The 22,546-nt window shown below is 40.2% G+C and overlaps 1 protein-coding gene across 1 annotated transcript in view; it reads left to right on the plus strand.

The window, feature by feature from the left end:
- Nucleotides 1–22,546, plus strand: part of abat (4-aminobutyrate aminotransferase) — a 54,420-nt gene that overhangs the window by 10,647 nt on the left and 21,227 nt on the right. Inside the window, exons 3-6 of the mRNA XM_041956334.1 lie at nucleotides 7,482–7,627; nucleotides 12,559–12,656; nucleotides 12,763–12,792; nucleotides 13,628–13,745. Of these exons, the coding sequence (XP_041812268.1) occupies nucleotides 7,558–7,627; nucleotides 12,559–12,656; nucleotides 12,763–12,792; nucleotides 13,628–13,745 (316 nt within the window). The 5' untranslated portion in view covers nucleotides 7,482–7,557. The remainder of the gene's footprint in view (nucleotides 1–7,481; nucleotides 7,628–12,558; nucleotides 12,657–12,762; nucleotides 12,793–13,627; nucleotides 13,746–22,546) is intronic.

The following is a 22,546-nucleotide window of genomic DNA, read 5'->3' on the forward strand; positions in this document are numbered from 1 at the left end:
GCATGGATGCCCCAATTACTCCCATTATACGGATATACACGCCGCTCTTCTGGGGCTAATTTCTTCAAAACGACTCCAAATGCCACCAAAGTTGTCTGGGTGAGTAAATGGTCGTATTTAATGCTACAAATAAGGTCCAGGTTGTAAAAAAACGAAAGTTATCCTTTAACTGTGAGTGAACATTGTTCTTCCCACCCAGCTCTGCTCATCCACCATTTCCCCTCAAAGTTTGCTGAAAAGCCATGTTGGAGGGGTGGGACAGGACCATGGACCAATGTTGGATGACTTTGTGGCTTGGTGTGATGAGTCTTTCCTTCATCTAAATATTTCAAAAATGAAGAACATGATTGTTTGACTTCATGAAGTCACCTCCAAGCCCGCTGCCAACAGTTAGAAAAATTCTTTATACTGTCTGGTTGAGAGCTACAAACACGGGTATTGCTTGATAACAAATTGTGTTTTAAATTCCACGCTGATGCTGCCTCGAAAAAGGTCCAGCAAAGACTTTCCTGAGAAGAATGAAGTTCCCTTTCCCTTTTAAGGCCAATAACCACGTGTAGTGCTTTGTTGCATATTGCGTGGTCATTGCTAGAGAGCATCTGTCGCCCTTTCTCTAGAGCAGAGCCCTAATGCTTCACATACCACGCAGACTGACACAAGCCTCATAAAACTCATTGTAAGTGTATAGAAATAATGTTGAGCAAAAATGTAATGTGCCACCTGTAGCTCCTTGGTGTTGTGGTCCCAGGTCTCCAGGCATCTTGGTTAATTCAACTTTCTGCTTCCTCCTAAAACGGGACTTCTCCTACATTCACCTCTTTTTTTTCTGTACCCCTTTCAGACTGCCCCACCCTCACAATCTGTGGCCTCTCCTTTAAAAAACTGGAAATGATTGGAATTGTTAACACTGATTATCTTTTCTATACATCAGTTTGAGGAATGTGTGACCTGTCCTTTCCCTTTGTCATTTAGTGTAACAGACTTTAAACATTTTTATCTCCACACTGGCTTCATCATGATCCGCCTCCTGTGATACTATGATCAAAGTCTTCTTATCTGTTCTGGTGTCCTTATCAAGGAGGAATGTGACGCAGTAGCTAACAGCTGTATCAGATAGCTCGTTCCTGTGCTACTTCTCAAAGGACACATCTTGTAACAAGCCCACAAAGGTCTTTCACGCCAAAAGACATGATCCCAAAGGCTGACAAAAGTTTAACTTCAGAATGAATGATTCTGAAAACAATATATTGGTTTTAGCTGAGCCTGTTGCCTGGCTGGTTCTAGCTCGTCAAATGCATCAGGTGACAAAGATCCCCAAAGATGACCGAGAGACATTGGAATTGTGGTCACAAATTAACGTTACCTTTCACAGAACGACATTTTTACATCAACCAACCAAGAAGCTATTAGCTCAGCAACATAGCCAGCTGTTATGCTAATGATCAGTTTGCTAACTTTACTTTGTAGCAGGTCGGGTTGCAGACTGTGAACCACAAACTGCAGCCTCAAATGCTTTTCATCTTTCATTGAGAAGGAAGATTTCTGAAGCACACGTGACTGACGTAAGGACAAGGTTAGCTGGACATTAAACTGGATGTCTGTGCCATCTCTGGTCCAAGCACTTGGCTTCAGCTCAAAGCACCGCCTGCTCTGAAGGCGGAGCTCACATGCTGTTTACTTGTCACTGCATTTATTTGTGCATTGTGTTTTATTAGACTCAAGTCACGCTGCATTGTTCAAGTCACATGCTCCCTGCTTTTGTGGAGGGGTCAAGGTGAAGAAGAAGAAAGGTGAGGGAGAGGTCATTAAGGTGAAGAAGAAAGACGAGGGAGAGTGCACCGCAGAGTGGGATGAGATTAACGCATCAGAATTAAAAAAGAAAATGCGTAGCAGTTTCTAATTTTGAGCAATTTAATTATAATGATGTGATGAACTAAACTCTGGTCAAAATATAAGACAGCATTATGTGTTTCATTTGAATGTCAAGGACTTTTTATGCACTTTGCTCAATATGGGATGGCATTGGCATGAACTCCAGCTTTCTTCATCTTAACTAGGACTCACACAGCCATAACAGGAAGACCTGAAACCTGAAATCCACAGAGAAGAAACAACATTAAACCTGAATGTTTATCTGGGATTTAAACATTAATAGTTCATTAAAAAGTACCACAAAGCCTGCGCATTAAAATGGAAATATACCTCATATTTTTTTGGGATAAATAATGTGACTAGCACCTCTACCTCAGTGGCCAGACTTGAAAGAAAAAAAAGGACTGCAGGACAGGTGGTTTAACATGTCACACAACTACTTCTGACGTCATCCACGTCAGAAGTAGTTGTCTAGAGACACTGGATGTTGATAACATGGCACCAGCCAATATTGGAATATGAACGAGTTTCGCCGCAGATTATGCGTTTATAGAGGCTGCGCATGGATGCCCCAATTACTCCCATTATACGGATATACACGCCGCTCTTCTGGGGCTAATTTCTTCAAAACGACTCCAAATGCCACCAAAGTTGTCTGGGTGAGTAAATGGTCGTATTTAATGCTACAAATAAGGTCCAGGTTGTAAAAAAACGAAAGTTATCCTTTAACTGTGAGTGAACATTGTTCTTCCCACCCAGCTCTGCTCATCCACCATTTCCCCTCAAAGTTTGCTGAAAAGCCATGTTGGAGGGGTGGGACAGGACCATGGACCAATGTTGGATGACTTTGTGGCTTGGTGTGATGAGTCTTTCCTTCATCTAAATATTTCAAAAATGAAGAACATGATTGTTTGACTTCATGAAGTCACCTCCAAGCCCGCTGCCAACAGTTAGAAAAATTCTTTATACTGTCTGGTTGAGAGCTACAAACACGGGTATTGCTTGATAACAAATTGTGTTTTAAATTCCACGCTGATGCTGCCTCGAAAAAGGTCCAGCAAAGACTTTCCTGAGAAGAATGAAGTTCCCTTTCCCTTTTAAGGCCAATAACCACGTGTAGTGCTTTGTTGCATATTGCGTGGTCATTGCTAGAGAGCATCTGTCGCCCTTTCTCTAGAGCAGAGCCCTAATGCTTCACATACCACGCAGACTGACACAAGCCTCATAAAACTCATTGTAAGTGTATAGAAATAATGTTGAGCAAAAATGTAATGTGCCACCTGTAGCTCCTTGGTGTTGTGGTCCCAGGTCTCCAGGCATCTTGGTTAATTCAACTTTCTGCTTCCTCCTAAAACGGGACTTCTCCTACATTCACCTCTTTTTTTTCTGTACCCCTTTCAGACTGCCCCACCCTCACAATCTGTGGCCTCTCCTTTAAAAAACTGGAAATGATTGGAATTGTTAACACTGATTATCTTTTCTATACATCAGTTTGAGGAATGTGTGACCTGTCCTTTCCCTTTGTCATTTAGTGTAACAGACTTTAAACATTTTTATCTCCACACTGGCTTCATCATGATCCGCCTCCTGTGATACTATGATCAAAGTCTTCTTATCTGTTCTGGTGTCCTTATCAAGGAGGAATGTGACGCAGTAGCTAACAGCTGTATCAGATAGCTCGTTCCTGTGCTACTTCTCAAAGGACACATCTTGTAACAAGCCCACAAAGGTCTTTCACGCCAAAAGACATGATCCCAAAGGCTGACAAAAGTTTAACTTCAGAATGAATGATTCTGAAAACAATATATTGGTTTTAGCTGAGCCTGTTGCCTGGCTGGTTCTAGCTCGTCAAATGCATCAGGTGACAAAGATCCCCAAAGATGACCGAGAGACATTGGAATTGTGGTCACAAATTAACGTTACCTTTCACAGAACGACATTTTTACATCAACCAACCAAGAAGCTATTAGCTCAGCAACATAGCCAGCTGTTATGCTAATGATCAGTTTGCTAACTTTACTTTGTAGCAGGTCGGGTTGCAGACTGTGAACCACAAACTGCAGCCTCAAATGCTTTTCATCTTTCATTGAGAAGGAAGATTTCTGAAGCACACGTGACTGACGTAAGGACAAGGTTAGCTGGACATTAAACTGGATGTCTGTGCCATCTCTGGTCCAAGCACTTGGCTTCAGCTCAAAGCACCGCCTGCTCTGAAGGCGGAGCTCACATGCTGTTTACTTGTCACTGCATTTATTTGTGCATTGTGTTTTATTAGACTCAAGTCACGCTGCATTGTTCAAGTCACATGCTCCCTGCTTTTGTGGAGGGGTCAAGGTGAAGAAGAAGAAAGGTGAGGGAGAGGTCATTAAGGTGAAGAAGAAAGACGAGGGAGAGTGCACCGCAGAGTGGGATGAGATTAACGCATCAGAATTAAAAAAGAAAATGCGTAGCAGTTTCTAATTTTGAGCAATTTAATTATAATGATGTGATGAACTAAACTCTGGTCAAAATATAAGACAGCATTATGTGTTTCATTTGAATGTCAAGGACTTTTTATGCACTTTGCTCAATATGGGATGGCATTGGCATGAACTCCAGCTTTCTTCATCTTAACTAGGACTCACACAGCCATAACAGGAAGACCTGAAACCTGAAATCCACAGAGAAGAAACAACATTAAACCTGAATGTTTATCTGGGATTTAAACATTAATAGTTCATTAAAAAGTACCACAAAGCCTGCGCATTAAAATGGAAATATACCTCATATTTTTTTGGGATAAATAATGTGACTAGCACCTCTACCTCAGTGGCCAGACTTGAAAGAAAAAAAAGGACTGCAGGACAGGTGGTTTAACATGTCACACAACTACTTCTGACGTCATCCACGTCAGAAGTAGTTGTCTAGAGACACTGGATGTTGATAACATGGCACCAGCCAATATTGGAATATGAACGAGTTTCGCCGCAGATTATGCGTTTATAGAGGCTGCGCATGGATGCCCCAATTACTCCCATTATACGGATATACACGCCGCTCTTCTGGGGCTAATTTCTTCAAAACGACTCCAAATGCCACCAAAGTTGTCTGGGTGAGTAAATGGTCGTATTTAATGCTACAAATAAGGTCCAGGTTGTAAAAAAACGAAAGTTATCCTTTAACTGTGAGTGAACATTGTTCTTCCCACCCAGCTCTGCTCATCCACCATTTCCCCTCAAAGTTTGCTGAAAAGCCATGTTGGAGGGGTGGGACAGGACCATGGACCAATGTTGGATGACTTTGTGGCTTGGTGTGATGAGTCTTTCCTTCATCTAAATATTTCAAAAATGAAGAACATGATTGTTTGACTTCATGAAGTCACCTCCAAGCCCGCTGCCAACAGTTAGAAAAATTCTTTATACTGTCTGGTTGAGAGCTACAAACACGGGTATTGCTTGATAACAAATTGTGTTTTAAATTCCACGCTGATGCTGCCTCGAAAAAGGTCCAGCAAAGACTTTCCTGAGAAGAATGAAGTTCCCTTTCCCTTTTAAGGCCAATAACCACGTGTAGTGCTTTGTTGCATATTGCGTGGTCATTGCTAGAGAGCATCTGTCGCCCTTTCTCTAGAGCAGAGCCCTAATGCTTCACATACCACGCAGACTGACACAAGCCTCATAAAACTCATTGTAAGTGTATAGAAATAATGTTGAGCAAAAATGTAATGTGCCACCTGTAGCTCCTTGGTGTTGTGGTCCCAGGTCTCCAGGCATCTTGGTTAATTCAACTTTCTGCTTCCTCCTAAAACGGGACTTCTCCTACATTCACCTCTTTTTTTTCTGTACCCCTTTCAGACTGCCCCACCCTCACAATCTGTGGCCTCTCCTTTAAAAAACTGGAAATGATTGGAATTGTTAACACTGATTATCTTTTCTATACATCAGTTTGAGGAATGTGTGACCTGTCCTTTCCCTTTGTCATTTAGTGTAACAGACTTTAAACATTTTTATCTCCACACTGGCTTCATCATGATCCGCCTCCTGTGATACTATGATCAAAGTCTTCTTATCTGTTCTGGTGTCCTTATCAAGGAGGAATGTGACGCAGTAGCTAACAGCTGTATCAGATAGCTCGTTCCTGTGCTACTTCTCAAAGGACACATCTTGTAACAAGCCCACAAAGGTCTTTCACGCCAAAAGACATGATCCCAAAGGCTGACAAAAGTTTAACTTCAGAATGAATGATTCTGAAAACAATATATTGGTTTTAGCTGAGCCTGTTGCCTGGCTGGTTCTAGCTCGTCAAATGCATCAGGTGACAAAGATCCCCAAAGATGACCGAGAGACATTGGAATTGTGGTCACAAATTAACGTTACCTTTCACAGAACGACATTTTTACATCAACCAACCAAGAAGCTATTAGCTCAGCAACATAGCCAGCTGTTATGCTAATGATCAGTTTGCTAACTTTACTTTGTAGCAGGTCGGGTTGCAGACTGTGAACCACAAACTGCAGCCTCAAATGCTTTTCATCTTTCATTGAGAAGGAAGATTTCTGAAGCACACGTGACTGACGTAAGGACAAGGTTAGCTGGACATTAAACTGGATGTCTGTGCCATCTCTGGTCCAAGCACTTGGCTTCAGCTCAAAGCACCGCCTGCTCTGAAGGCGGAGCTCACATGCTGTTTACTTGTCACTGCATTTATTTGTGCATTGTGTTTTATTAGACTCAAGTCACGCTGCATTGTTCAAGTCACATGCTCCCTGCTTTTGTGGAGGGGTCAAGGTGAAGAAGAAGAAAGGTGAGGGAGAGGTCATTAAGGTGAAGAAGAAAGACGAGGGAGAGTGCACCGCAGAGTGGGATGAGATTAACGCATCAGAATTAAAAAAGAAAATGCGTAGCAGTTTCTAATTTTGAGCAATTTAATTATAATGATGTGATGAACTAAACTCTGGTCAAAATATAAGACAGCATTATGTGTTTCATTTGAATGTCAAGGACTTTTTATGCACTTTGCTCAATATGGGATGGCATTGGCATGAACTCCAGCTTTCTTCATCTTAACCAGGACTCACACAGCCATAACAGGAAGACCTGAAACCTGAAATCCACAGAGAAGAAACAACATTAAACCTGAATGTTTATCTGGGATTTAAACATTAATAGTTCATTAAAAAGTACCACAAAGCCTGCGCATTAAAATGGAAATATACCTCATATTTTTTTTGGGATAAATAATGTGACTAGCACCTCTACCTCAGTGGCCAGACTTGAAAGAAAAAAAAGGACTGCAGGACAGGTGGTTTAACATGTCACACTATGCAGGTATAGATGCCTGATTCACCATCGACCATGATGCTGGTAATTGGTCGGCCAAGACAAAATCGTCTTAAACTCAGGCTAGATTTGTGTATTCTGATCCCGGCATTAGACCAACTGCAGGATTTCAGTTGAGCCCGTTAGAAATATAGAGTATATAGAATGTCCTGGTAATTCCAGTGTTTGAATTTTGTGATTTTCCTGGTTTCACAATGATGAAAGAAACTCATGAATAGTCTGATTACAAGTGATGCTAATATCTTGTTGATCATTAATCCCCACTCCCTGTTTCTTTCTGTCTTTCTATAGGTGACCTGGTGAAGCTACCCTGAGGGCAGTTACTGCCTCTCTCTTGCACTCCTTCCCATTTGTTGATCGTTTTGTCATGGCGTCCTGCCTGATCAGCCGTCAGTTTGCTCTCTCCCTGCAGAAATGCTCATGGCTCAGTGGTCCAGGTAAATCCAACACTCTTCCATTGAAATCACCTCCTTTTAAATCCAATATGTAGCCACCGGGTAATGACATGTTACTTTGGCACAAATGTCCCCTTGTAGATTAACCTTGAAATGACCTAAAGACATCTTCAGTGCCCTTCTTTTTAGTCATTGAATTGGTCTTAAATGCTCTGTGGTAAAGGCCAACAGGTAACAGCAGAGTGTGAGAAATCACCATATAAGCAGTAAATTTGACCAAACCAGACTCTGAATGACAAAAAAAACCCCAAACCGTGCCTATGGCTCCCTTTACTATAACTCCTAGGCCTTCTACGTCTGAATTTTAAACTTTTTTTCAAGTAAATGGCAAATATATAGCACTTTTCTAATCAACTTTGATCACTCAAAGCACTTTACCACACATGCCACATTCACTCATTCACACATACTATTCATTCTCAGGGATATAAACGATGTTTCAGTGAAAAGAGAGCAGCATTATGTAGTCAGTGTAAATGTTTGGCTGACCTAATCAGAATGTGGTTATCATACGTGTGCGTTCTCCTCAGAGGCTGGTGTCTCAAAGGTCGTCTCTCCTGTCAATCATCAATAGACTGTAGATCACTGTAGACCAGTGATCATCAACTGGCGGCCCAAGGGCTGAATCCGGCCCACCGAGACGTCCACTCCAGCCCGCGATCAGAGAGAGAATATAGTGTGGTCCCCAGTATTTAAGCAACTGATCTATCAGTAATCCCACCATTTATGACTCTATTTACATTCCAGAATGAGGACAAACTCGCTGCACTGTTTAACATTTATTGTTTCACGTTTTATTTGTTCACATAACTTTTCCTCATGCCCTTGCTTAACATTTGGATTTTATTTCCAACTAGTAGACTTGCCAGTATAAAAAAAGGAGAAAACTAACTGACATAACTTAAAATAGCAGGTAAATACTGACCTGGTATCAGAACAAAACACAGGTCATAAATAATGTTCAGCACATCAAATAAAACATTAAGCCGGCTGTAGTGATCTCAGATCACAAGGCTGAAACAGGCTGCTCACACTGCTTAATGGCTGAAACTACATTTCCCCTCTGACAGCAGCTCCTTCACAGCAGGCTGGCATCTGTCAGACTGCTCTGACGGTTGCCTCCTCTCGTGTGTTTTTATCGAGTTCATCTTGGAGAAGCAGCTTCGCAGGTGGAGGTTTAGCACAGACACAGTCAGCATCTTTAATGTGCCACAGTCCTCGGGATGAGACCCCTGACATGTGCTCAGGCTTTCAGGCTTTCAGCACCGCGGAGAGCAGCGATTTGTCTGCTTAATGTTGTGGTGACGACACAGATTATATTCTTTTGCAACAGCAACAGTTTAGTTGCAGATGAGGCAAGCAGGTGACGCATTTCAGAAGGTTGGAGTGATAAATGCGTACTTTTTAGTCCATTCATCATAATTACAGAGTCGGTTTTCTGTTGATAAGAATGATACAAGGTTAGTTTAATGTCTGTGAACATTTCTCAGTTCTGAACAGCATGACAGGGCAATGGGATAATGTAGGGATTAAAGCAACTCAGGATCCATATTTATTAAGAGTCTCAGATTACTCTCCTCCAACGCTGTAAATAAACTAATTACTAAAAAACTAAAATAAAAATATTGAAAATGTTGTCCACAAGCAGCTAATTGATCTCCTAGTGAGATCCCAACCAGCCTGGCTTTCACTCCAACCACACTGCAGAAACAGTCTTGGTCAAGGTACTAATGACTTTAGAATAAATAGGGACAATGATAGAGTTTCTGTCTTAATATTGCTGGATCTGTGGCATTTGACATTATCGATCATGATATTTTAATGGGGAGACTTCAGAGGTGGGCTGGCCTATCTGGGTCAGCACTGGACTGGTTATTCTCATCATTCAAAGGATGGGATTTTAGTGTCTGGGGAATTGAATTTGTGGTGGATCAATTTTAGACAGATTATTGTTTAATTTGTACTTGTTGGTTCTGGGCAAACTTACTAATTACAGTAAGGCAGGATTTTTAAACAAATTTAACAGAAATATTTCACAATACATCTGAAATCAGCAGAATAATGTGAAATTTATTTCAGTTTCTTATCATCAGCCGTTGTTTTGTTGTCACCTTCTGTTTGAGAAATTGAAATGACGGGGGAGAGATCTGATGCCTCTCATAGAGTTGACATCAAAAACTGGTCATTTGATCAGCAAACCTGATGAAGGCTACCTCTGGAAAATTCTCTGGTTAGCGAGTGAAGTGTGTAAACTGCACTGCAGGCTGGCGTCACAGACTGACAGCTATCTTATATAAAGCTCTGCTGGCTGAATCTGTGTGGATAGATCTACATATACTCTCATGTTTCTGTGTGACACAGGAAGTTGTTGTTGAGGGACTAGAGATGGGTCTCAGGATGGGGTGTTGCCAAATGGCTTGATAGCACTCCCTACAAAATTTCATTTCTTACACACAGTTTACATACCTACATTTACAAATGTTACATTGTTATTTATGGTTGATTGATATTGTTGTATATCTTACATATTTTACATATTCTCAAAATATTTCTTATTTCCTTTTTCTGTTTTATTACTGTTACTTCTACCTATTACTGTACAACAGGAGCAGCTGCGACTGACCCAATTACCCGTCAGGGATCAATAAAGTATTCTGATTCTGATTCTGATATACACGCAAACATTGCATCCTGGTTTACCACTGAGTCTAATTTCACTCACCATGTAACTAGCAGGCCCTGCACACATCAGAGGACATTCTTTGGACCTTGTTTTTAGTCTTGGTGTAGTGTTGATTCTGTTTTTTCTGAGGATTTTTCTACTTTTCATCATAATTGTTTTCTACTTGTCTTGGTCATCGTGGAATTGAGTCTTGCATCTAAAACCATCTCTCTGCAGCAGAGTTTTCAGTTGCCTTTTTTCTTTATAACAGGCAACACCATGTCTAATAGTGAGCTTTTAGTGAGCACTGCCTTTCATTCCTGGATAAAGTTGCTCCCACAAAGACTCCATTGGCTCTTCTGATCATTTCCAGAGCCTGGATGAACAACTGTATCCGCTCTGTTAAACAAACCTTTTAGACCTTTACGTTTGTGGAAATCCACCCATATACAAGCCCACTGTCATCATTTAAAAGAATGTTTCATGGATTGTTATAAAATGCCAGAATACCAGAGGTATACACTAGCCTCAGAAGAAATTAAAATTACAAATGACATTTATCTAGCAAATACACATACAAACCCAGTGTACACCCACCAAGCAACTGAATCACAGAAAAGAATGATCAAGAAATAATTCTGAATACCAAGTATTTCGTTTGGTTCTGTGAAAGAAAGTAATTTCTAGAAAAGTATTTTCATTTTCCAGAAATTATTAAATAAATATAAATCTGATACACCACACACAAGGAAAGAAACCAGAATTCACTCTGCCAGGTATGTCTTTTCTTTCTATGTTATATCAGTCTTCATAGATAATAAACATTTTGACCAATACTCACAGGAGGGAATTTAGCACATAATTAGAAATGTGATAATACTTGTAAAACACATAATTGTGTTAAGGGAAGAAATAAACAAAGCAAATTTACAATACCAAGTATTTATTTTCTTTGTAATATCCATATCATATCAGTATAAATCTTAAAGGAAAGGTCAGTTTCTCCATATCATATATTTCCTTTACAGTCACTATCCACTCTTGTTTTGTTGGTTGGTCCTTGGCCATTTCCTAGTTATTGCTTTTTTACAAACTACAAGTAATCTTTTAAGAAGGTACTTTTCCTAAAGGTGAATATATTACGTAAATATAAAGTGTCAAAAACCATCATTGATTTTATTTCTGTCACTATCTCTAGGATATTGATTTTATATACTGTATATTGTATGTATATCATATTGTCTTCAGCATTGCCTAGATTCTGGTCATATTTTCTTCTTGGATTAAAAACTGGAGGTGGTGGATTGTATTTTACAATTTTTGACCGCTCTTCCTCTGTTAGGGTTATGTTTGCTTCCTTCTACCATTTAGCTTCAACATATTAAGTAGAATGGTTCTTGCAAGATTGTATACATCAGCATATTCTTGATACCAGTTTCTTGTGGCTTTGTCCTTAATATGTATCAATAAAAATGTTGATGAGACTCATTTCAGTTTGCTCATTACAGGCCAATTTCTAAGTTAACTTGTATTGCTCAGGTCTCGAAACTGTTGCCAAGCATCTTACAGCTGTTTTAGATGAACACAAGTTTTTGCCAAATTTCATTCTGGTTTCCGTCAGTTGGATTCAACAGAAACAGTCTTCTGAGTTTTAAGTGATCTGTTAATGCACAGTGATGCTCTGTCTGTTCAGTCTCTCTCTTTCTCTCTGGATTATCTGTCCGATTACAGTTACAATGAGACAACTCATTTACAATGAGAACAACTTTCTCACTTATGGGACAGACTGTACTTAGCTGAACGTATTTAATATTGAACATACATACAGTTATCTGTCTGTCTAGCTTGCTAACAAGCTGCGTGTGTGTGTGTGTGTATTTGGGAAACTGTTTATTGACATATTTCATGCTGGGTGACAGCTGTTCCGTCCGTCCATCCCATTTGGTGAACGAGATATCTGAGGAACCCCTTTCCTCAAACTCTGTTTCCTTGAATTTGCCACTGTTCAGTTGGAGTCAAGGATGAACTGATTACATTTTGGTGGTCTAAGATCAAAGGTCAAAGTCACTGTTAGCTCAACTGCTGACGACTCGTTGGCTGAGGCATACTACTGCGTGGTGGTAATTTTAGTTTATACTTGCACCTTCTTTGCTCTACAGCTGCCACATAACAGTTTCCCTCAGGATAAATAAAATTCTGTCTTATATTACCTTAGATGATTTATTATTTTTTCCTTTGTTTTGTCCGCCAGCTTGCAGATATGTCAGCAAGGCAGCACCAAAGACTCAGGTGGAGTTTGACTACGATGGACCCTCCATGAAAACTTCAGTCCCCGGACCAAGATCACAAGTAACACACACACACACACACACACACACACACACACACACAGTCAGTGTACTGTATCCCTTCCTCAGGTATTACCAACTATAACTAACTTTTTTTCAATGTTTAGGAGCTGACAAAGCAGCTGGCAGACATCCAGGTGAGCTGTAATTGTGTGTGTTTGTGTGTGTGCGTGCACGCTCTGTGACGTGTACACGATGAGGCGTATAGTTACACATCAAGAGTATCAAAATGCTGCTCCAGTCGATTTTAAACCAACTTTTGGTTTCAAATTGGAGTCAATTTTCTCTCTCCCTAGCTGGAATTGTGTTAAGTGTAAGAAAGACTATAACAATCCCTCTGTGTGTGTGTGGTCAGATGGGAACTCAGTGAACTAGTTAAAGAAACCTTTGAGTGCTAATAATGGTGTTCCACATACAGTAGCACTGTTCACTCTTATTCTGTGTGCAGCAGTTATGTAGAAATCTGCAGACTTCCAGCTTGTTTTTATGCAAGTAAACACACAGTCTCTCACACACGCACATACACACACACTCAGAGCGAGATATTATTTTATTATATGATAAGTATGTCAAAAAGGATTAGCAAATGATCAGATTCTGTTTTCTTTATGTTTTACACAGCATTACAACTTTTTTGGAATCAGGGTTATATTAGCCAGCCCCGTCATTGCACTTCTTGTTTTGAACACTGGGCGTTACTGCTGTTTTGAACAAGTACAATTTTTAAACCGCAGTCAAGTTCCTTCTATGTGTAACTGATTAGTAGTGTGGTTATTTTCATAGAAGGTGAATTTTCTATGACACATGAGGTTTTCTGGTTTAGGAACACTGATTTTTGCAGTATAACTGGTTGAGAACTCATTTAGCCTGTGACAATGACAAATTAAACTTTCCTTTCTCTGGGGAAAGTGAATACAGGCAGATTCAGTTCTACTGTATGCTGTTCTTAATACAGAACATGTCTCTTTCCAGAATGTTGGTGCGGTCAACTTCTTCTGTAACTATGAGGAGAGCCGGGGAAACTACTTGGTGGATGTGGACAGCAACCGCATGCTGGATATCTACACTCAGATCTCCTCCATCCCAATTGGTTAGTAGCAAAACATCCAAACACGCCTTGTAGGAGTGGGCAGTAGAGACAAAATCCTCCATCACAATATATGTAATATTGTATTATAATGCAGTATTGATACATATCATGAATTGGTAATCTGGAAAATGAATTTAGAAACCGTTCATAGATCAAATAAACTAGACAGGAATGTCTGTTTTTGGCTTTTGGAATTGAATACCTGTAAAAATACGGGACTTTGATGCAAAAATCCTAAAAATCCAAAATTAACATAAATTAGTCCTGCAGTATTATTATATAGTTCTTATATTTAACATATTACTACTTGCTGTCATTTAAAAGGAGTATTGCTTTGCAATATCGCTGCCTGTGTGGAGTAACGTGTTGTCGATTACACTACTTTTGCTTTACTTTCACCAGAATAACTGTAGACGTATGAATACACTTATATCTTGTAGTTATATAATGTTTCGTAATAATTTTGCTATTTACTATAGACTCAGCATAGCCTGGTCTGTACGGCCATGTTATCTTACCTTATGACTCCTTTTCACTGGGATTTTGCTCACAAGTTAGATCAGACCTGTTTTTCCTACCAGCATGTCTCGTGCAACAGATGCTGTCATTTCATCTGTGCAGCTGCTCCATGTAGGCTTGCAGCTCTGCAGTCTGCAGCTGTCTCTGGGGCGTAGCTTCGCCCGGAAGAGCCGGGCTCATTGAGATTGAGAGTCTGAGCACACAGTGGCAGGACTCACACTGTTAGAAGTGGATGTGATCATGAGAGACACAAAGGTCTGGATCAAGTCTTGTCATGGTGCATAATTGAATTAGTTAAAAGCTATCACCTGAAAAAAAGGACTACTCAGCTGTTTTGTTCCTTTCTGCTCAATGCAGGCTTCAATTATTGAAAAAGTAAGATCCTGTTTTTTCACCAGCGGTGAAGACTGAAGAGTCGAACAAGAGGTTCAGAGGTTTAAGAAAGAGTTTGAACGGTGCTACATGTAAGACATCAGTTGGGTAGCAATGGGACTCAACATCTGTGTGTTTCCTGGAATTTCTAGCCAATGCCGGATGACCTCATAGGCGATAGCAACGACAGAATCACATTCTGTCAGAATTTTCATTTCATTTCATTGCTGCTTACCCCACAGCTGTTGTGGGTGGCAAGTGTCAATGGAAGCTGGCACACAGTGCTAACCAGGCAGAGTGGCAGGAGCACCATTGTTTTCCTCCAGTGATGAAGGACTTACACAAGTGCCCTTGTGTAAGATAGAGAAGTGGCTCTGGAGCTAGAGTTGCTTGATGGAGATCTGTGCCTTTAGGAAACAACGTTAGATGAAACCACTCAGCAGCGGTGAGGGCAATGTTGGTCGACAGCCAAAGGAGAAAAGAAATTGCACAGTTTGTATCATCCTGTGAAGCATAGAGTAAAAGGGAGTGCCTCTTCTTGCCCTTGACCACTGAAGCCCAGGTGGGACAGCCAGGAGATGGGTCGGCTGTATGAGGGTGTATTATGTTTGCGGGTAGATTGATGGACTCGGGCAGTCCAGCGAGGGTAGCCGGGGTCCGAGGTCAGTCTGCTGCTGGATGAGGTCTGAGATGAGCTGCTTACTGGAGGCTAGCATGCCATTGATCTCAGAGATAAACGAGGAAGTGAACTGGTGTTGGCATTAAAAAGGTTTTATTCCAGAGTATTTGAAAACAGCAACAGTGACTGTTTCATTACTGTTGTGAAAAAAGTCAGCTGTGCATTGTGCACATGTGTATAACAAATGCCTTAAAAGCATTTGTCCAGCACCGCTGCCTGTGTGGTTGAAGATGCTACAGTGTTATGTGCCAAAAACTGACCTGTCAAAAAAGACTTTTAACGATCTACTTTTTCTTCGCATCGTATAGCACCTTGTAATTCTGGTTGTGAAAGGTGCTTTATAAACGTATGGACTGCCATTAATGGGTCCCTATTTTGAGTAAGGCTGTGAATGAATATTCTTAATTTGTTAAATAAATCCAGAAATTTGAATGTGAAAATATTGGATTGTGAAACAAAGTTTGAATGTGAGTGTGTTTTACAGTAATCTTTAAATGGAGTATTTTTCTTAAAGAATCTCTTTAAGAAAAATATCCCTCACCATAGTGATTCTTTCCATAATGTTGTCAGACACTTAGAATAATAATCTGAGCCTGAGTCAGTGGCAAGAACAAACACTTGTGTGGACGTACGCTGATGCTTGGAGGGATTACATTGCAACCCGTTTGTGACTGCAGCGCTCTTGTTCGATACGATTCAAAAATTTTCTTCATTAGTCACATGGATACAAAGACATGGGAAAAAAGGGTCCATGATCAGATAATATTTTGACCAGAATTTGTCTCCCATTTGTAATTTGAGATTTTGGCATGTTTTACAGAGACAACTGAAGCACTCTCCAATAGAAAATTGAACTCCTACTGCATCCAGTGTTTTTACTGCAGAAATACGATCCTTCATGACAAACTAATTTGAAGACAAATGTGACATTTTGGATCAATGGGTTTCTGAATATCTATTTTAAAGCTTGCATTAGCATAATTTTCTAAAGACTAGCCACTATTTCAGCTTGGCTGCAGTACTTCCAGCTTGATTAACATACTTTTCAATGGTTTCCGCTCAAGGCCCCAGGGTCTCCCTGACAGAAGGGTTTTTGTTCTAGCTAGGAACTCACCCACTTAATTAATTCATTCGGTGAAAGGGTCTGGCAAATGGAGTTTGTAACAATCCTTTACTCTCTCATTGTTTACTTTATATTCACCGTTTTTACTCTTCACTTTTACTAGGATTTCGAAAATGGTATTTCTTTACCCCAGCCTTTCTTCAATATGCCTGTGCTCATGTGCACTTTTTTAGCCAGAGAGTTGTCCACGCAAAGCTTCATCACTTGCATGGATTTTAGTAAATCTGTAAACCACACTTTTTGCATCCTTTTCGAGTATTTCTGTTATATTAGCTTCAGTCCATATGCACAATGGAGAAGAGTGCAAGACATGCAGATGCCACAGATGAATGCACCCAAACTAAAGTACGAAAGGTTTCCTAAATCTGACCCTGATTTAACTACTGAATATTATTTCGCAGCCCCAACCTTTTTACAGGTGAAGCAACAGTATTTCAACAATACATAGCTAAGTTGACATGAAAGTTGGGATATTGAGAAAGAATGTATGTTTTGTGTGCATCTTGTTAGTCAATAATGGAAGTCCCCAGGGTCTGTGTACTACATTGTATAAAATGTACATATATATATATATATATATATATATATATATATATATATATATATATATATATATATATAGTCAGCTTTTATTTTGTATTTTGTATTTCTCTACAAACACCTGAATTTCCCCAGCTGGGGATTAATAAAGTATATCTTATCTTATCTTATCTTATCTACTCTCCAGCATTCATATGGTTTACATGGAAAACATGAGATCATTTTCTGCTCTCTCTCATTTTCTGTTTTTCTAGCTCAGTAAACTAATGTACGGAGCCCCTAAAGTGTCATGAAGAAAAAAAAAACTATATCGTGTGCAGTGAAACAGTCATTTTATTATTCAGGCTGACAGCTGACCGCACGCGCCAGTAAAAGGATGACGGCACGCAGAGAGTAGAATACCGCTGTTACTTCGGCCACGCCCCCTGACTACGATAGCCATAATTAACCAATATTGATCCTTAAAAAAGGCGCATCGGATTATAAGGCGCACTGTCGGTTTTTGAGAAAAGGCTAAAGGCTTTTAGGTGCACCTTATAGTCCGGAAAATACGGTAAATATTAAAATCAGATTCAGTTGAGAACGGAGCCCGCTGTCTACTGTTGTTGCTACCTGTCTGTATAAATGAACGAGTGCATTAAATTGAGCGCACGTTTTAGTATCTCGTGCACATGTTTTAGTATCTCGTGCACACGATTTAGCTAAAACGTGCGCACGTTTTAGTATCTCGTGCGTACGTTTTAGTATCTCGTGCACACGATATAGTTTTTTTTTTCTTCATGACACTTCAGGGGCTCCGTACTAATGACTAAGACAAGCTATGAAAAAGAATCTCTTAATAGTTGTTTGCTGTGACAGCATTTTGAATCTTAAGTCAGCCCCTCTCATAGCCGAGGAGCTGTAGTAGGAGCTGATTTCTGTCCAGCATGATTTTATTTTTCAAGGTAAACTCCTTTAAGAGGCCTGAGCTTGTTCTGCTCTGAGGTGCATCAACTTCAGTTCAATTCAATTTTATTTATATAGCACCAAATCACAACCAGAGTCGTCTCAGGACACTTTACATTTAGAGCAGGTACAGACCAAACTCTGTCTACAGAGACCCAATAATTCCCTCATGAGCAAGCACTTGGCGACAGTGGCGAGGAAAAACTTCCTTTTAGGAGGCAGAAACCTGGAGCAGAACCAGGCTCTGGGTGGGCGGCCATCTGCTTCCTCTGGTTATGACACGTCTCTGTCTGGAATTGAGCTGGATGTAAGTGGATTGAATTTTTTGAAATTGCACAAATCTGGAAAAGTATTGGAAATATTGTTTGTCGACTCTAATATCTGTGCAGTGTGTAGCTGTAAACCTGCCATCATAACTTATATTATATTGTTTATCATCTCCAGTCTAAACAATTCATTCAGCCCTAGATGATTAATTCAAGTTATAGAAAGAAAGTGTCCTCAAACAAGTGCAGAGCTTCATTGTACGTCACTGCACTCTGCTGGTTGGAAGTGCTGCAATTTGTCACAAATCTGTGATATTACACAGTCATAATATGTTGAGACTTTAACACAGTCATGGATTTATCAGCAGATAAAATCACCAACTCAGGTGACATACATACTTGGAAATCCTCTGAACCCCATTAAAATAGGTCCTGGATGATTTTGGTCTTGGTGATAGATGCTAAAGAGTTGTTCTTTTTCTCACTGATATTCCAAGATATTCACACATTGATTTTTTTCGCAACCAAACAGTGGTCTGCACCTGCAGTGTATGGAAAGTGTCAAAAGGAAACTTTTGATTTGATTTGGTGCTATATAAATAAATTGAATTGAACGGAATTGTACAGTGATGGGGAGCGGCACTTCCTGCTGGCCAAACAAGAGAGATCAGAGTCTTATTGTTATTAAACTTGTTAGGATTTTTTTTTAAAGGAGAAGTCTCCCCTTAATAATCAAAATTATTATGCATGTTTCCATCAACAGATTTTTACGTGCATTTTAAAGTATTGCATCGAAAAAGGTTGATGGAAATAACTAAATTTGAAAAAAACTCCTAAGTTCTGACAACATTTCTTTACACTCATTTGAGGTGGTTTTTACCTTTTCTGAAAAGAGTTAATGCACAAAATGAGAGATGAAGACACCTTTTTCCAAATAAGTTCTGACGTAGCCAACATTTAACTCACGCGACTGATGAGTGAGTGATGCAGAGATTAAAACATCTGCCTTTTGCTGCACACCGATCTGATGTAATCCTCCTTGCATCAGTGCTCGAATGTCATATTTCCATCAGGTTTATCTTTTTTTTTCCTCTGTTCAAGTTCGACTGGCACTCATGTCATCTTCTTACACACTCTTCATGGGAAAGTTTTCGACTGTAATGGTTTTCTGATTGAAGAGTTGGCATCACCTACTGTATACCTCAATGAACCAATATGATATGGTAATATGATAATTGGCATAATAGCAGTAGATGGGGACGAAATGTGGTTAACATTTATGATACATTTGGATAGAAACCCAGCTATTGTTTTACATTCCAAGGTTAACACTACTGTTACAGTTACTAATCACTACAACTACAAATTCAAACAAAGACTGAAAAGGGGAAGGGGAAGATGGACTTTAAAGCTGTGGCTAGTGAATGATTGAACAGCAGAGTTATGGTTGTAACTTGGAAATTAACCTCGTAGACAGATAAAATATCCTGAGAATTACCTGAGAATGAGAGAGTCAAATCAGTGGCATGACATCTTATTCGTGGACTGACAATTAAACATTGAATTCACCAGGGTTAAAGCAAGTTGCCTGAACCCGAGGGAGTCCTGTTGCCCTGGAGTCTTGGAGTTGGATTCAAATGAGACAGGGTCCGACTGAGTTTGCGTTGCACCACTGGATTATGTTTGGAATGCTGGAATATGGATCTGGAAGGTGGTGAAGGAGTGTGCCAGAATCTGTATTTGGATAGCCAGTCCCCTGCAGTCCATGGACAGGCAGTCCCCGACAGGCAGTCCCCGGCTGTCCATGGACAGGCAGTCCCCGATAGGCAGTCCCCGGCTGTCCAGGGACAGGCAGTCCCCGATAGGCAGTCCCCGGCTGTCCAGGGACAGGCAGCCCCCGATAGGCAGTCCCCGGCTGTCCATGGACAGGCAGCCCCCGATAGGCAGTCCCCGGCTGTCCAGGGACAGGCAGTCCCCGGCTGTCTAGGGACAGGCAGTCCCCGATAGGCAGTCCCCGGCTGTCCATGTACAGGCAGTCCCCGGCTGTCCAGGGAGCTCTTTCCTTTTTTATTTATTCTCAATAACATTCATTTGACTTCTGATTTGATAAAAAAAAGAGAGTATTTTGGGACTGAAACAAGCACAGCAATAAACATGATGTTAGTGTTATCAAGACTGGTGAAGATGTGTTATTGATACGTATTTTTACACATGCTGACATGCTCTACTGAGCTTGATTCAGTGGAGCGTGTCAGTTCACTGTAAAGTTAAACGTTGCTGCCAGCTAGGCTCTGTGGATGATGGTGATGATTTACTGATTTGAGCTACAACAGTAAGTGATGTGTTGATGGTTACCAGGGTGGAAGTGTCATTGCTGTGTTGTTGCCAGCACTCTTAGGGCTGCTGGAACGCAGTCGATCTTAAACTTACAGATTGGCCACACACAAGACAGACATTTCCAAATAAAAGCCTCCAGATGCTAACAGGATCTCACTGGTTGGCCACAGACAAGGCTGTTATTTCAAAATAAGTAGTTAATTTATGATTTCTGTATTTTTCAGTGTTTAACAGTTGATTGCACCTGTGTGATATTAATACAAAGGATTTTGTCTTTCAGCTTTTTCGAGCAATTATTTCCAGCATCCTTGCTGTTAAGAGTAGTTTAACTTAAAGGATAACTTTCGTTTTTTACAACCTGGACTTTATTTGTAGCATTAAATACGACCATTTAAACACCCAGACAACTTTGGTGGCATTTGGAGTCATTTTGAAGAAATTAGCCCCAGAAGAGCGGCGCGTATATCCGTATAATGCGAGTAATTGGGGCACCCGTGCGTAGCCTCTATAAACGCATAATCTGCGGCGAAACTCGTTCATATTCCAATATTTTGTTATGATATGCTGGTGCTATTCCCCTCTGAGCCCGTGGTGGCATGTTATCAACATCCAGTGTCTCTGGACAACTACTTCTGACGTGGATGACGTCATTTTCGAGCGCCGCTCGCTGCGAGCAACCAGCCACAACACGGCTAACTCTGCGGCGGTCGGCTAGTTTAGCTGTAGTTTGCGACTGTTATTTTTCACAAAATGGATGAATATTTTTCCGACTCTGAGGTGGTGGACGATTATGCGTTTATATAGGCTACGCACAGGTGCCCCAATTACTCGCATTATACGGATATACGCGCCGCTCTTCTGGGGCTAATTTCTTCAAAACGACTCCAAATGCCACCAAAGTTGTCTGGGGGAGTAAATGGTCGTATTTAATGCTACAAATAGAGCCCAGGTTGTAAAAAACGAAAGTTATCTTTTAACTGTTTCAAACATATTTAGCTTTCAGCTTTTCTCCAAATGTATTTCAACTCTTCGCTTCTTCAGGTTATGCAATTAAGCTTACTACCAGGTTTTCAACAGTGCAGTTCAATGCATCTGACTGAATTTAACTATCGAGCTCCATCTCTCTGCCTCTGTCTCTCTCTCTCTCTCTCTCTATTTCTCTGTTCTCATTAATCCATTGATTTTAAGCTATTTTTGGCAGTTGGACCTCTGTCCTTTTTAACTGATGATAGCCTTCAGCTGTTTCAGGTTTAATTCACATTTCAAACCTATCTATACCTAGCGGCATACACACATACACACAGACAAACTGGTATTTCTGTTTTTGTGGGAAGGAAAACTTTTCAAAATAAAAGCCCCCCACAGTTTAGAAATCAAAGACCCTGAATGCTAATAGGAACCAGGGCCACAGACAAGGCTGGAATGAAAAAAAAATTAGTGATTTATTTTGTAATTATGCATTTTCAACAATTTATTATTTTTCTGTATGTTTTTTGGTAGACTACCCCTTCTGCATACTTTAACGCTAAATGCGTTAAAGGACATTTATGCTTCTATTCAATGTCTATCTACTTCGGTACTGTTTGTCGGAGAAACTTCCTTTAGGTATCTTCTTTGGGAGATGTATACTGTTGCTGTTTTAAAAATTGATTGATTAAAAGTTGAAATGTCAACAACTACCAGTTGTTACTGGAAATGCTTAACATATGGTACCAATAGCACCATGTTTTATGTTTTGACTAGTAACTCATGAACTGTGATGCATAGCAGAACAGTATTTTCACAGGTGTGTTTTTCACATTTTTTTTGCTTGTTTGGCACTTATCTCTTATATTCACCAGAAGTGGTACATACGATATTTAGATGGCCCCGAATGAAATGTATGAATTCATTTTTGGGTATCACTTTGTAATTGGTTACCAGACTTATACATATACATACATATAGCCACATTGCACAAGTTTGTAACATATCATGCAATTCTACCCACAGGGGCATGATATGGTTGAAACATGATATT

Source organism: Chelmon rostratus, chromosome 17 (genome assembly GCF_017976325.1).
Source record: "Chelmon rostratus isolate fCheRos1 chromosome 17, fCheRos1.pri, whole genome shotgun sequence".
Classification (NCBI taxonomy): Eukaryota; Metazoa; Chordata; class Actinopteri; order Chaetodontiformes; family Chaetodontidae; genus Chelmon; species Chelmon rostratus.